This window comes from Nannospalax galili, unplaced genomic scaffold (genome assembly GCF_000622305.1).
Source record: "Nannospalax galili isolate Female #2095 unplaced genomic scaffold, S.galili_v1.0 scaffold415, whole genome shotgun sequence".
Classification (NCBI taxonomy): Eukaryota; Metazoa; Chordata; class Mammalia; order Rodentia; family Spalacidae; genus Nannospalax; species Nannospalax galili.
In genome coordinates this window covers 2,217,659-2,230,053 of record NW_008337494.1, presented here as the reverse complement: position 1 = coordinate 2,230,053, position 12,395 = coordinate 2,217,659, and the positions used below count along the sequence as shown (strand labels likewise).

Sequence of the window (12,395 nt, the reverse complement as noted above, 5' to 3'; positions counted from 1 at the left end):
GGGCAGGCATGGTGGCGCACACCTTTAATCCCAGCACTCGGGAGGCAGAGGTAGGCAGATCTCTGTGAGTTCGGAGGCCAGCCTGGTCTCCATAGTGAATCCAGGACAGCTGGAGCTACAGGGAGACCCTGTCTCAAAAAGACAAATAAATAATAAATAAATAAATAAATTAATTAAATTAAATAAAGCTGGTGTGGTGGTGCTCACCTTCAATCCCAGCATTTGGGAAGAAGCGGGTGGATCTGTGAGTTCCATGCCAGTCCTGTCTACACAGGGAGTTCCAGGGTTACACAATGCGACTCTGTCTCAAAAGTCTAAAAAGAAAAATAAATAAAATATATACATAATTTCACATTTTGTGTTTACAACGACCTTTAATGATAATTATGGATTAGAAGAGGTTTTGAGTATTAGCAGGTAGTGACAACTGTCATGTTCTCGTTTATAACAAAAACATACTTTTTTCTTGCAAACTTTTACTCCAGTGGGTGCAAACTGCAACTCACAGACTGCCAGGCGGGCTGAGGACGCCGGGCAGAGCGCGCGTGCGCAGTTCGCTTCTTCCGCCCACGTGACAGGACGAGGCTCCTCCCCAACTCCGACATGGCTGCGCCCGGGCACTCCAGGTGCACGTGAGAAAGACCGGGCTACCGGCGTCTCTGAGTACCACGTGTGAGCTGCTTTCTCTTCCCTCCTGCCCGCCGAGCACTTCCAGCTTTCCTGAGGCCCTCGGGGGGCCGCTGCCCGTTGGCAACCATGAAACCAAAGCCGGTTTCCCACAAGACCGAGAACACCTACCGGGTGAGCGTGGGAGCTCGGGCCGGGAACCGCGGGTCCCTCTGCGCCTGCCTGACTAGCCGAGCGCCGGGCTCCGGGGCCTGCAGTCTGGACAGAACCGGGTCACAGCCTGGAGGCTCGTGGGAGAGTCTGCGAGTGTAGTAGACCGAGTGGGGAAGTTAGGACAGCAGATTGCGCCCCTGGTTTGGGAGATCTGGGCAGTCTCGGAATTCCCTTCAGTTCAGAGTTCAAATTAGTGTCCTGGAGATTGCCTGTGACCGATTATCCCCTGCTCTTTTATCTTTAAAGACTGAACTGGGGTCACCACCCGCCCCCGGGCCGGGGAGAGTGAGTGATTTCCTGCTTAATAGCTACTGTAGTATTTTCTCTGCCTCTTGTGCGTTCAGGTTTTCGTTTTAACTAAGTCTTATGTTTAAAAACACACTTGTTGCAACGACTTAGCAAGATCCCTATGCTTGTGGAGTGGTATGAAATCTGGTCGATCCAGCGAGTTTACTTGTCACCACGTAGGTTCATCATTCTGCGTGGAAATCGTGTTTGAAAAACCATGACCGGAGTTGAAAGATAGCTCAGTTAGCAGAGTGACTAGTTTGCAGGAAGACCCGGGTTCGATTCCCCAGTACCCCAGCACGACATTAAAACCAGTCATGGTGGCACACGCCTGTAATTATACCACCAAGGGAAGGGGGATGCAGGAAGACCTGAAGTGAAATTTAAAGGTCGTCGTTGGTACATAGTGAATTCCAGGCCAACCTGGGTGGAATACATAAGCTTAAAAGAAAAAAAAAAAAAGGTGAAATAACTAACTTATGCAAAAATATAGAAATATTTATGATCACAGTCTGTGCATTTGTTTAGAGTTCTTATATTTACCTTTTGTGTTTCATCAGTGATGGCCACTTTTAGTTTTAAAACACAATTACACATTTTATGATCGACAGACCCTCAAGTCTGAAATGATGAGCAAAGGATAGATACACAATTTGACACTATTTGGTTTTTTGTTTGTTATTTTTATTTTATGTTTATGAGTGTTATGCATCCATGTATGTAAGTGCCCTCCAGAAGAAGGCATCAGATCCAGTGGAACTGGAGTTACAGATGGGTGTTAGCCACCATGTCTGTGCTGGGATTCAAACCCTGCTCTTCTACTAAATGCCCATGCTCTTAACCACTGACCCATCTCTCCAGCCCCTAGATACACTATTTGTAATGACAGTGCATAGAAGGCTTAACGAAACTCTTAATTGTTCTACTTCAGAGTTTGATGTGACTATATAGTACTCCAACTGATATTCAGGATTTGCTAAACATTAAATGGTAATGTATCTTAAATATGCTTTTCTTCCTAGTTTCTTACCTTTGCTGAACGATTGGGGAATGTGAACATTGATATCATTCACCGTATTGATAGAACCGCAAGCTATGATGAGGTAAGAAAATGTGATATTAGCAACCTTCAAATAGTTTTAAATTTGTTTTAATAGAAGTAAATTTTTTTCTAGCCATTTTTCAATGAGAATGAGTGTATTAGATCCATGTTAGAAACCACGCGCAGCAAATAAATTTCTGATTTACTTTAAATCTAAAATCCTAGGTAGCCATATGGTATCATACTGGAGCGGTACCATATCGGATAAGGTATTTCCATCCTTGCAGCTTGTTCAGTTGGGTGATGCTGTGTTAAACATTTGGTTTGACTTGATTCCAGTTGGGTTTTGTTACTGGAAACTTTCCCTTTCCCATGTACATTGCAAGCACCTCTGCAAATCTGTGTTCTTACAGCTCTGATTTTAAAGTGACTTTAATGAAATCGCTTTCTTGAAGCATAGTTTTCTCCTCTAAAAGGAAAGATGCTAGACTGCATGATTTTCCAATTCTCACTACATCCCTGATTGTCATTCTTCTATGAAGAAATATTTTCCTTTTTGCTACATCAAGCCATTATTCCTCTGCTGGTTTTCTGTAGTTGAAACTTGAGGTTTCAGCCTTAGCTCTTAACTTCTTCATTTGATACTAAACAGTCTCTCGCCACTGAGTCTTTGAATGAATGCATTGTCTTCTACTGTGTTAGTTTAGTGTGTTAAATGATGTCATCTAGGTCAGCACCCAGTGCCTTGAGAACTCACAATGAATGGAGCCTAACCTTAATTCTTTAAGGGTATCAGGTGGGTGTCAAAAGATGATCTATACAAGATGGTACCTGAATTGAATTTTGTTATTAGTACAAGTTTTAGCATGGCAAGAGGGTAGGAATGACTATTCCAGGCCGAGGGAAAAGCCTAGCTAGAAAATGCCTGTCTTATTCAAGACACTGCATTATTGTTACAGATGTATTTAGGGTATGTGCTCTGTGTGGTGACTAGGATGGGGGGCAAGGGGTACCTAGAGAGATGGGAAAGGATCATAAAAAGTTTCATGTGCCAAGCTGAGTTTGGATTTTATCCTGAAGCATTAGGATGCCACTCTAGGATTGTAAGCAGGGGAGAAAAAGACATAATCAGGCTTAAGGGTTTTGACTTTTAGTGGAAAGAGCAGGATTTAAGTCAGGGCAGCTAGCTGTGAGGATCTGATAGTCATCTAAGTGAGAAATAATTATGATAGTGGCAATCAAAATAGAAGGAAAAGATTCAGATATTTAGGAAGTAGAGTGGATAGAAATTGTCACCTCCTGGATATGTGGAAAGGAAGGAAGTGCTTTTAAGATTTTTAGTTCCATTAACAGGGTGCTTGAAGATATTATGTAGCAGATAAGTTTGTGAGGAGTGATGTGTGGTGGCACATACCTCGTTATTCCAGAGGAGGCTGAGGTAGGGAAATTCCAAGTTCTAGGCCAGCCTGGGGTACATAGCAAGACCCTGTATTTAAAAAAAAGATCATGAAAGCCAGGAGTGGTGGCGCACGCCTTTAATCCCAGCACTCGGGAGGCAGAGGCAGGCGGATCTCTGTGAGTTCAAGGCCAGCCTGGTCTACATAGTGAGTTCCAGGACAGCTAAGGCTACAGAAAGACCCTGTCTCAAAAAGACAGAAAAAAAAAAAAGATCATGAAATTGTGAAATGAAGATAATTAATCGCATTTGTGACTTATTGAGTTTGAAATAATGCTGCCTGTGACCATGCAAATAATAGTGCCCAAAGAGCACCAGAGAGAACATTAAATCCTAACTACTAGACCACCAGGGAAGATGTTAAGAGACCTTTGAATATGTGGATACAGAGCATAGATGACTGCGGAGGTGGAATTGTAGGCTTGATATTCCCTAGACAGTTTGTAGTTTAAGCCACAGGAGAGGTGTAAAGACAGCCTGCAATAAAACATGTTACATAGTGGTGTATGTTGGTGTCTGTTTTTCTTATAAAAAGTCCTGGGCTGGATGGTCCAGAATGGCCCTAGTCATATGTCTGCCAGTTGGTTGGGACCTGCTAGTCTCCAGTCTCTTCATGACTGTCTTTCTTCAATAAACTTGACTAGGTATCTTTGTGTTGTTAGACTCTTTCTAAGATAGTGAAGGCAGGCAAGCAAAGTCTCATGAAGGCTTGCTTTGGATGTGGCCAAGAGATTCCCATTGTATGCTGTTGTTCATAGTAGGGCTTAACTTCTTAAACTTTTTCCACTTACTACTCCTCAGTCAAAAAGCTTTTACATGACCCCAGGTATATAAGTATACAAACCAAAATAGGTATGCAAACCAAACATTTACTGATAATAAATTATAAAGAAATTTCAAACAGTTCTTCTGCATATATGCAATTTTACCATTTAGTGAAGGTGAAAGCAGATCTGCATATTAATGAGATGAATATATTTATGTCTTATGTAAGTAATAAGTCTTGGTTGAGTATTTTATGCTTCAGGACATAGAACATTTTCAGTGTTTTTTTTTTAAAGTTGATTAGTATTTTGATTTTATAATCATCAACTCTAGGAATGCCATTTAACGTAAACATGTAGTGTAAAGTGGCAGAAGTGTGTTTAGGGCCATGTCAAAAATTGTTAAAGAAATTCTATCCTAATCTCATGCCAAAATTAAGCAGTTTTTTAAATGAAACTCAAGCAAGCAAGTTAGTAATTTTTTAAATCAAACATCCTAACACAGTACAGTCCAAAGATACTCTAACTTGATGTATGCTGAGGCATAGCATTAAGAAAATATTGGAAGTCTTTGTTTTCTATAATTAAACCACAATAGTTTTATAAGAGGAGAAAACTTTGTTGTTTATTAAAACCACTGCAGTTCATAACATACAGTGGTCTGAAATCTGAGCCAAGGCGTATCAGAGCAGCATTCCTGGTGTTGCGTGGTGTGAAGGCATGCACAGTACAGTGTGTGCTATGTATTCACAGCCAAGGCTACAGTGAAACTGTACCATGCAACATAGACAAGCCCTACCAGAAACACCTTGGATCCATTATGTGTTTGGCTTTGAATTACTTTTTAGTTGTTGAACATGCAGAACCATTTACCATTGCTGCATTTTTCATTATGCTCACATTTCAGATCTGTGACCCTGTATGGTGTCAGACGCACGGTTTAAGAAGCTATGAGTTAGGGCAAGTCAGAAGCCAGAACAGATTCGAGGAGTAAAGGAATAGGCTCTATCTCTTGGTGGGAGGAGATGCATAATCACAGAACAGAAGGAAGGGGCCACAGTCTGTCACAAAAGTCACAGCAGTAGGCTGTTTTTTGGTCTTTTTGAGACAGGGTCCTGGTACTCACTATGTAAACCAGGCTGGCCTTGAACTTAGAGAGATCTGCCTGCCCCTGCCTCCTCAGTGCTGGGATTAAAGGTGTATACCCCCACGCCTGGCTTCGTTTAGTTGTTTTAAGCTGTTAAGGTACCTGTCTTCTGCCATAAGGAACCTCTGTTTACTGCAAGGAGAGGCTTCTCTGATTAGGCTGAGAGTAGCCTTTGTGGGTGGTGTGGACATAGGTATTTAGATGACAGTTCGATGCTTTGTCAGTTCAGCTTAGCAGCAGTATTAAGCTGTGCCCCCCAATGGCCTAAGGCCTCTTCAGTGATGGATTTTTGACTTGGTATGCAGTACTAGATGTGGATTCTATCTTATAGAGCAGGCCTCAAATCCAGTCAGGGAGCAGTTGGCTATCCTAGTAACAGTCATGTCTTAACACCAATGTGCACATCTTACCTGGTAGGCTGGCATTGTAGTTCATAGACTTCACAACTAAGTAGGATCTGTGATGCCTTTACTGCCCTCACTCTCCCCAAGCAGCACTATGAAAGCTAGCCAGCAGTGAGAAAGCTTCTAGCTCAGTTCCAGCATGATTTCTCTGTGTCTTGTATCCAAGCTGTGTGGTATCATATCAACTAGTTCTGTGATTGTCCAAGAGAAATGGCATGAATTGTTTTGGGGGCCTCTGAGACCTCCCTGACCAACAACTCCTATGGAGGTATCCCACTGGAGTTTTTTACTGACCCAGTACTTCTAGGAGAGCTACACCTTATTGCCAAGGAAACCAAAATTGAAACAGTATGACAGGGCTGGAGAGAGGGCTCAGCAGTTAAGAGCACTGACTGCTCTTGTAAAGGACCTGGATTTAGTTCTGAGCACCCACATGGCAGCCAACAACCATCTATAACTCCAGTTCCAGGGACATTGCCTGCCAGGTGCACTTACATATGTGCAGGCAAAATACTCATACACAAAATAGTAAGTAAAAAAAAAAGAAAATCAAATATATATATATATATATATTTTCTTCCATACTTTTCTCTCCCCATACACATATATGCAACTATTTGTAGGTTCTATTAAATTTTATTTTTGTTGAATTTTTGTATATTTTGTACATAAAATCATCTTTATACCCCCTTCCCCTCTGGCACTCCCCACTGGAATTCATACACTCTGTTATTTGTGTTAAGGCCTATTATGTAAAGTTAGTGTCCTGAGATGTCCCTCAGTGCAAGTTCATCCACTGGGGTTTAATCAGCCTATCTAGAGTCTCTCCCTTTGAGAAGATAGCTCTTCCTTGCTCAGCAGTAATCAACTGCCAATAATTCTTCAACTAAGATTGGGACTTGCTATTCATTTCCACAGTTCTGTGCTGGGTTTTTGTCTGCCTAAGAGATTTTATTTTTTTAGTAAGAAAAATTAGATACCAGCATACACTTTACATGTAACCTACCTTTATTACACTGGGGCATGTCATCAGCATCCTTCCACTTCAGTGAAAAAGTTGTTGTTGGGGATTGAACCCAGGAACTCACGCATGCTGTGCATGTTCTCAACCACTGAGCTACGTCCCCAGCCCTAATATTATTTTTATTTTATGTGTATGCGTGTATTTCCTGCATGTATGTAAGTGCACCCGTGTTGTATAATGCCTGCAGAAGACAGAAGAGGCTGTCGGATCCCCTGGAACTGGAGTTACAGAAAGTTGTTAGCTGCCATGTGGTTGCTGGGATACAAACCCGGGTCTTCTGGAAGAACAACCAGTGTTCTTGACCACTGAGCCATCTCTCCAGCCCCCCTCCCCCAGTATTTCTTTTTTAATAGCTATGTAATATATGTTAGTATGTATAGGCCATAAGCTATTCCAACTCTTTCCTTATTGCTGGATTTTTTTTACCCTGCTTTGTTTTTCCCTCAGTATAATAAAGCTGAATAAACATTTTAACGTGCATAAATTTTATAACTTATGAAATGGAATTGTTGGATCAAAGGCATACTTACTTTTATCTGTAATAGAAATACCGGTTTTTTTCCCCCGTAAGGCTGTAGGGAGTCCGTATTTCCAGAAGCAGAATGAATGAACTGTGAGGAATCAGCACATTTTTCTGTGTCTAAACTTGGAAAAAGCATGTAGTGTTTTTTTCTTCATTGTGACCCATACGGACTTCAGAGAATTATTTGCTACAATCAAAACAGCAAAACATTATCTTTATAATTCATCTGTTCATATACTTCCAGTGACTTAAGTGTGTTAGCTATTACCCCTTTCAGAACAGCTAAAAGGAGTTTTCAAACTCTTAATCATTATCATAAGCTTAAAATACCGTCATTTTATTGCACTTGATCATAGTTTTCTTGGAGTTGCCTGATTAACGAACTGTTTTCCTCTTGGCAGGAGGTTGAAACCTACTTCTTTGAGGCTTTGGTGAAATGGAGAGAATTGAACCTTACGGAGCACTTTGGTATTTTTAATTTTGTTTATATTTTATTCTCCTGTAATTTGTACTTTGTGTGTTCCAAAAATTACATAGTGATTGATGAAGAAACAGAACATAATCCCTCTCTTTTTTTCCCCTTTTATTAACCCAGGGAAATTTTACAAAGAAGTCATTGACAAATGCCAGTCATTCAATCAGTTGGTATATCATCAAAATGAAATAGTTCAGAGTTTGAAGACTCACCTGCAAATTAAGAACAGTTTTGCCTACCAACCCCTTTTGGAGTAAGTCACATCTCAAATGAAGACTTAATAGTGTTTATCTGCATTTTAAGAAAGGTTGAGTTTCATCACTGCATATGCCTTAGATAGGTGTTAGTAAATGAGGAATAAGACACATTTGCCTTTTCTATTTGGTGTATTAGTAAGAGATGTGTTGCCATAAAGCAGGATCCTAACTGCACATTTTACATTTGTTATGCACTCCGAAAAGATCTCTATGTTTGTCACTGTACTGGCAGGTGACCCCCAACTTTAAAAAAATTTTTTTTAATTGAAGTTTTGCAATTCCAAATCCAGGAGGCCATGTGTAATTACGGCCAAATTACATACAGTTGATTGGGAAGACTGGCTGGATAATCCGGTGAGGGTCCATTGATCCTGCTTGGCCCTCCTTTAACAAATGAGCACAACCATCAACAAGCCCAATTGTGACAATGTTCAGCAATCAGGTTCAGCTGAAGTCATGATGATGGTAGTTATTTCATGCAGAAGGGACTGCTGTATAGCATCTTCTTGTTAAAAGGACCTGGAATTTAAAAGGATTTGGGGCTAGGATCCACATATGAAGGAGAACATATATCCTTTGTTTTTCTGAGTCTGTGTTACTTCACTTAGTGTAACAGTTTCTAGACCAATCCATTTCATTATTTCATCTTTCTTTACTGCTGAATAGAACTCCATTGTATAAATATGCCACATTTTTGTTAACCACTCATCAGATGAGGGGCACTTAGGTTTGCTTCCATCTCTTAGCTGTTGTGAAAAGAGCAGCAACAAACATGGTTGTACAAGTGTCTCTACAATAGGATGAGTTCTTTGGGTATATGCCAAGGAGTGGTATAACCAGGTCATATGGTAGGTTTTGGTCTTTTTGAGACAGGGTCTCCCTGTAGCCCCAGCTGTCCTAGAACTAACTATGTAGACCAGGCTGGCCTTGAACTCACAGAGATCTGCCTTCCTCTGCCTCCCAAGTGCTGGGATTAAAGTCATGCACCACCATGCCCAGCCCATTTTTAGTTTTTTAAGAGTTCTCCACACTGTTTTCCATAGGGGTTGTACAAGTTTGCAATCCCACCAGCAGTGAATGAGCGTTCCCCTTTGCATTTCCCTAATTACTAATGATGTTGAACACTTTTTGAGATGTTTCTTAGCCATCTTTATTTCTTCCTCTTAGAACTCTCTGTTTAGATCATTAGTCCATCTTTTGTGTCATTTGGTTTCTTGATTCTTTGTTTTTTTGAGTTCTTTATATATTCTAGATGTTAAACCCCTGTCAGCTGTGTCACTGGTGAAGATTTTTTTCCCCATTCTGTGGGTTTTCTTTTCACTTTTTTGATTGTTTCTTTTGCTGTACAGAAGCTTTTTAGTTTAATGAGGTCCCACTTATCAATTGTTGACATTAATGCCTGAGCAAACTGATGTACAATTTAGAAAGTCTTTCCTACCCCTGTATCTTGTAAGGTGCTGCCTGTGTTTTCTTCTAGCAGTTTTAGAGCTTCAGGCTTCTTATTGAGGTCTTTGATCCATTTGGAGTTGACTTTTAGACAGGGTGAAGATGGTCATTTTCACAAGATGAATTCTACCTTCTACAAGTGGAGATCTGTTTTGTTAGCACCATTTGTTGAAGATGCTGTCTTTCCTCCATTGTGTGTTCTTGGCACCTTTGTCAACTATCAGGTGGATGAAATTGCATGTACTTGGGTTTAGATCTTCAATGGTGTTTGGTTGATCTGTGTCTATTTTTGTGCCAGTACCATGCTGTTTTTATGACTGTAGCTCTGTAGTATACTTTGAGATCTGGTATAGTAATCCCTGCAGCATTGCACTTTGTACTTTGGCTATCCGGGGTCTTTTGTGCTTCCACATGAATTTAAGGATAGTTTCTTTCTAATTCTGTGAAGTATCTCATGGAGATTTTGATGGGGAGTGCATTGAATCTATATATTGCTTTTGGTAGGATGGTCACTTTGACAATACTAATTCTTCCAATCCATGAGCACGGGAGGTCCTGGTGGCTTCCTCAGTCTCTTTCTTTAATGATTTAAAATTTTCATTGTAGAGATCTTTGGTGTCTTTGGTCAGATTTACTTTTTTTTAACAGCTATTGTGAATGGGAGCATTTCCCTGTATTCTTTCTCCAATTGCTTGTTATTGCTATATAGAAAGGCTCCTGCCACTATACTGAAAGTGTTGATCAGTTCTAGGAATTTTCTGGTGGAACTTTTGGGATCTCTTAGGTATAGTATCATATCATCTGCAAAAAAGGGCAGTTTGACCTCTTCTTTTCCAATTACTATTCCTTTCATTTCTTTCTCTTGTCTTATTGCTCTAGCAAGAGTTTCAAAGTACTGTGTTGAAAAGGAGTGGAGATAGTAGACATCCTTGTCTGGTTCCTGATTTTAATGGGAATGCTTCCAGTTTTTCTCCATTTAGAATGATGTTGGCATGGGTTGTTGTATATAGCTTTAATTATGTTGAGGTATGTTCCCTCCAATAGGACTTTGAACATAAATGCATGCTGAATTTTGTCAAAAGTTTTTTCTGCATCTATTGAGATGACCATGTAGTTTTTGTCTTTGAGTCCGTTTATATGATTAATGACATTTGTTGACTTGCATATATAGTATCATCCCTGCATCTCTGGGATAAAGCCTACTTGATCATGGTGAATGATCTTTTTAATGTGTGTCTGTATGTGGTTTGCAAGTATTTTGTTAAGAATTTTTGCATCTATGTTCATTAAGGATATAGGTCTACAGTTTTCTTTTTTTGGTTGCGTTTTCACCCGGTTTGGGTATTATAGAGTGATGCTGGCTTCATAGAAGGAATTTGGGAGTTCTCCCTGTTTCTATCATTTTGAATAATTTAAGTAGTATTGTTTGGAGATCTTTAAATGGTAGAATTCTGCTGTAAATCCGTCTGGTCCTGGGCTTTTTTTTAGTTGGGAGGCTTTGTATTACTGTTTCAATTTCCTTATATGTTATGGGTCTGTTTAAACTGTTGCTCTCTTCTTGGTTTAACTTTGGTGGTTCCCATGATTTTAGATATACATCCATTTCTTTTAGATTTTCAAATTTAGTAGCGTATATTTTTAAAATATTCCCTTGTAATGGTCTGAATCTTTTGTGTGTCTGTTGTGATGTTTCCCCCTTCATCTCTGATTTTGTTGATTTGGATTTGCTCTTTCTTTCTTTTGGTTAACTGGGCTAAGGGTCTGTCTATCTTGTTTAGCTTTTCAAAGAACCAGCTTTTTGATTCATTGATTCTTTGTATTGCTTTCTTTGTTTCTATTTCATTAATTTCTGTTCTGATTTTTGTTACTTCTTCTCTTCTGCTGGGTTTGGGCTTCATTTCTTCTTGCCTTCTTTCCAGCATCTAGAGTTGCAGTGTTAGGTCATTTATTTGGGTTCTTTCTAATTTTTTAATGTAGGCACTTAGAGCTATAAACTTCCCTCTTAGGACTGCTTCTAATGTGTCCCAGAGGTTGTGTTGCATTGTATTTTCCTTTTCGTTGAATTCTAGGAATCCTTTTATTTCTTTCTTAATTTCTCCTTTGACCCACTCCTTATTTAGGAGTGTGTTGTTCAATCGCCACGAGTTCGTGCAGTGACTAGGGCCTTGTCCAGTGTTGATTTTGAGCTTTATTGCGTTGTGGTCCAATAGAATGTGTGGAATTATTTCAATTTTTTTTGTGTTTGTTGTGGTTTGTTTTGTGGCCCAGTATGTGGTCAGTTTTTGAAACAGTTCCATAGAGTGCTGAGTAGAAAGTGTATTATTTGCCAGTGTGGTGGCGCATGCCTTTAGTCCCAGCAGGGAGGCATAGGCAAGTGGATCCTCTGTGAGTTCGAGGCCAGTCTGGTCTACTGAGTGAGTTCCAGACACCTGGAACTAGGGAGATCCTGTCTCAAAAAGACCGCCCCCCCCCAAAAAAAAAGTTGTATTATTCTTTTGTGCTTGGGTGGGATATTCAAGAGATGTCTGTTAGGTCCATTTGATGTATGGTATCATTTAATTCAGATGTCTCTCTGTTTATTCTTTGTCCAGTTGACCTATCTAATAGAGACAGTGGGGTAGTGAATTCCCCTACTATTACTGAGTTGGAGTTAGTCTGTATCTTAAGAGTCCTGTAGTACTGTTTTTATGAATTTGGGTGCACCAGAGTTTGGTGCATATATGTTAAGG

General features: G+C 40.1%; 1 protein-coding gene across 1 annotated transcript in view; it reads left to right on the top strand.

Annotated features, from left to right (window-relative positions):
* Positions 1–594: 594 nt before the first annotated feature.
* Positions 595–12,395, top strand: part of Utp20 (UTP20 small subunit processome component) — a 113,016-nt gene continuing 101,215 nt past the window's right edge. The window contains exons 1-4 of the mRNA XM_008832626.3: positions 595–801; positions 2,151–2,231; positions 7,890–7,956; positions 8,084–8,216. Of these exons, the coding sequence (XP_008830848.1) occupies positions 757–801; positions 2,151–2,231; positions 7,890–7,956; positions 8,084–8,216 (326 nt within the window). The 5' untranslated portion in view covers positions 595–756. The remainder of the gene's footprint in view (positions 802–2,150; positions 2,232–7,889; positions 7,957–8,083; positions 8,217–12,395) is intronic.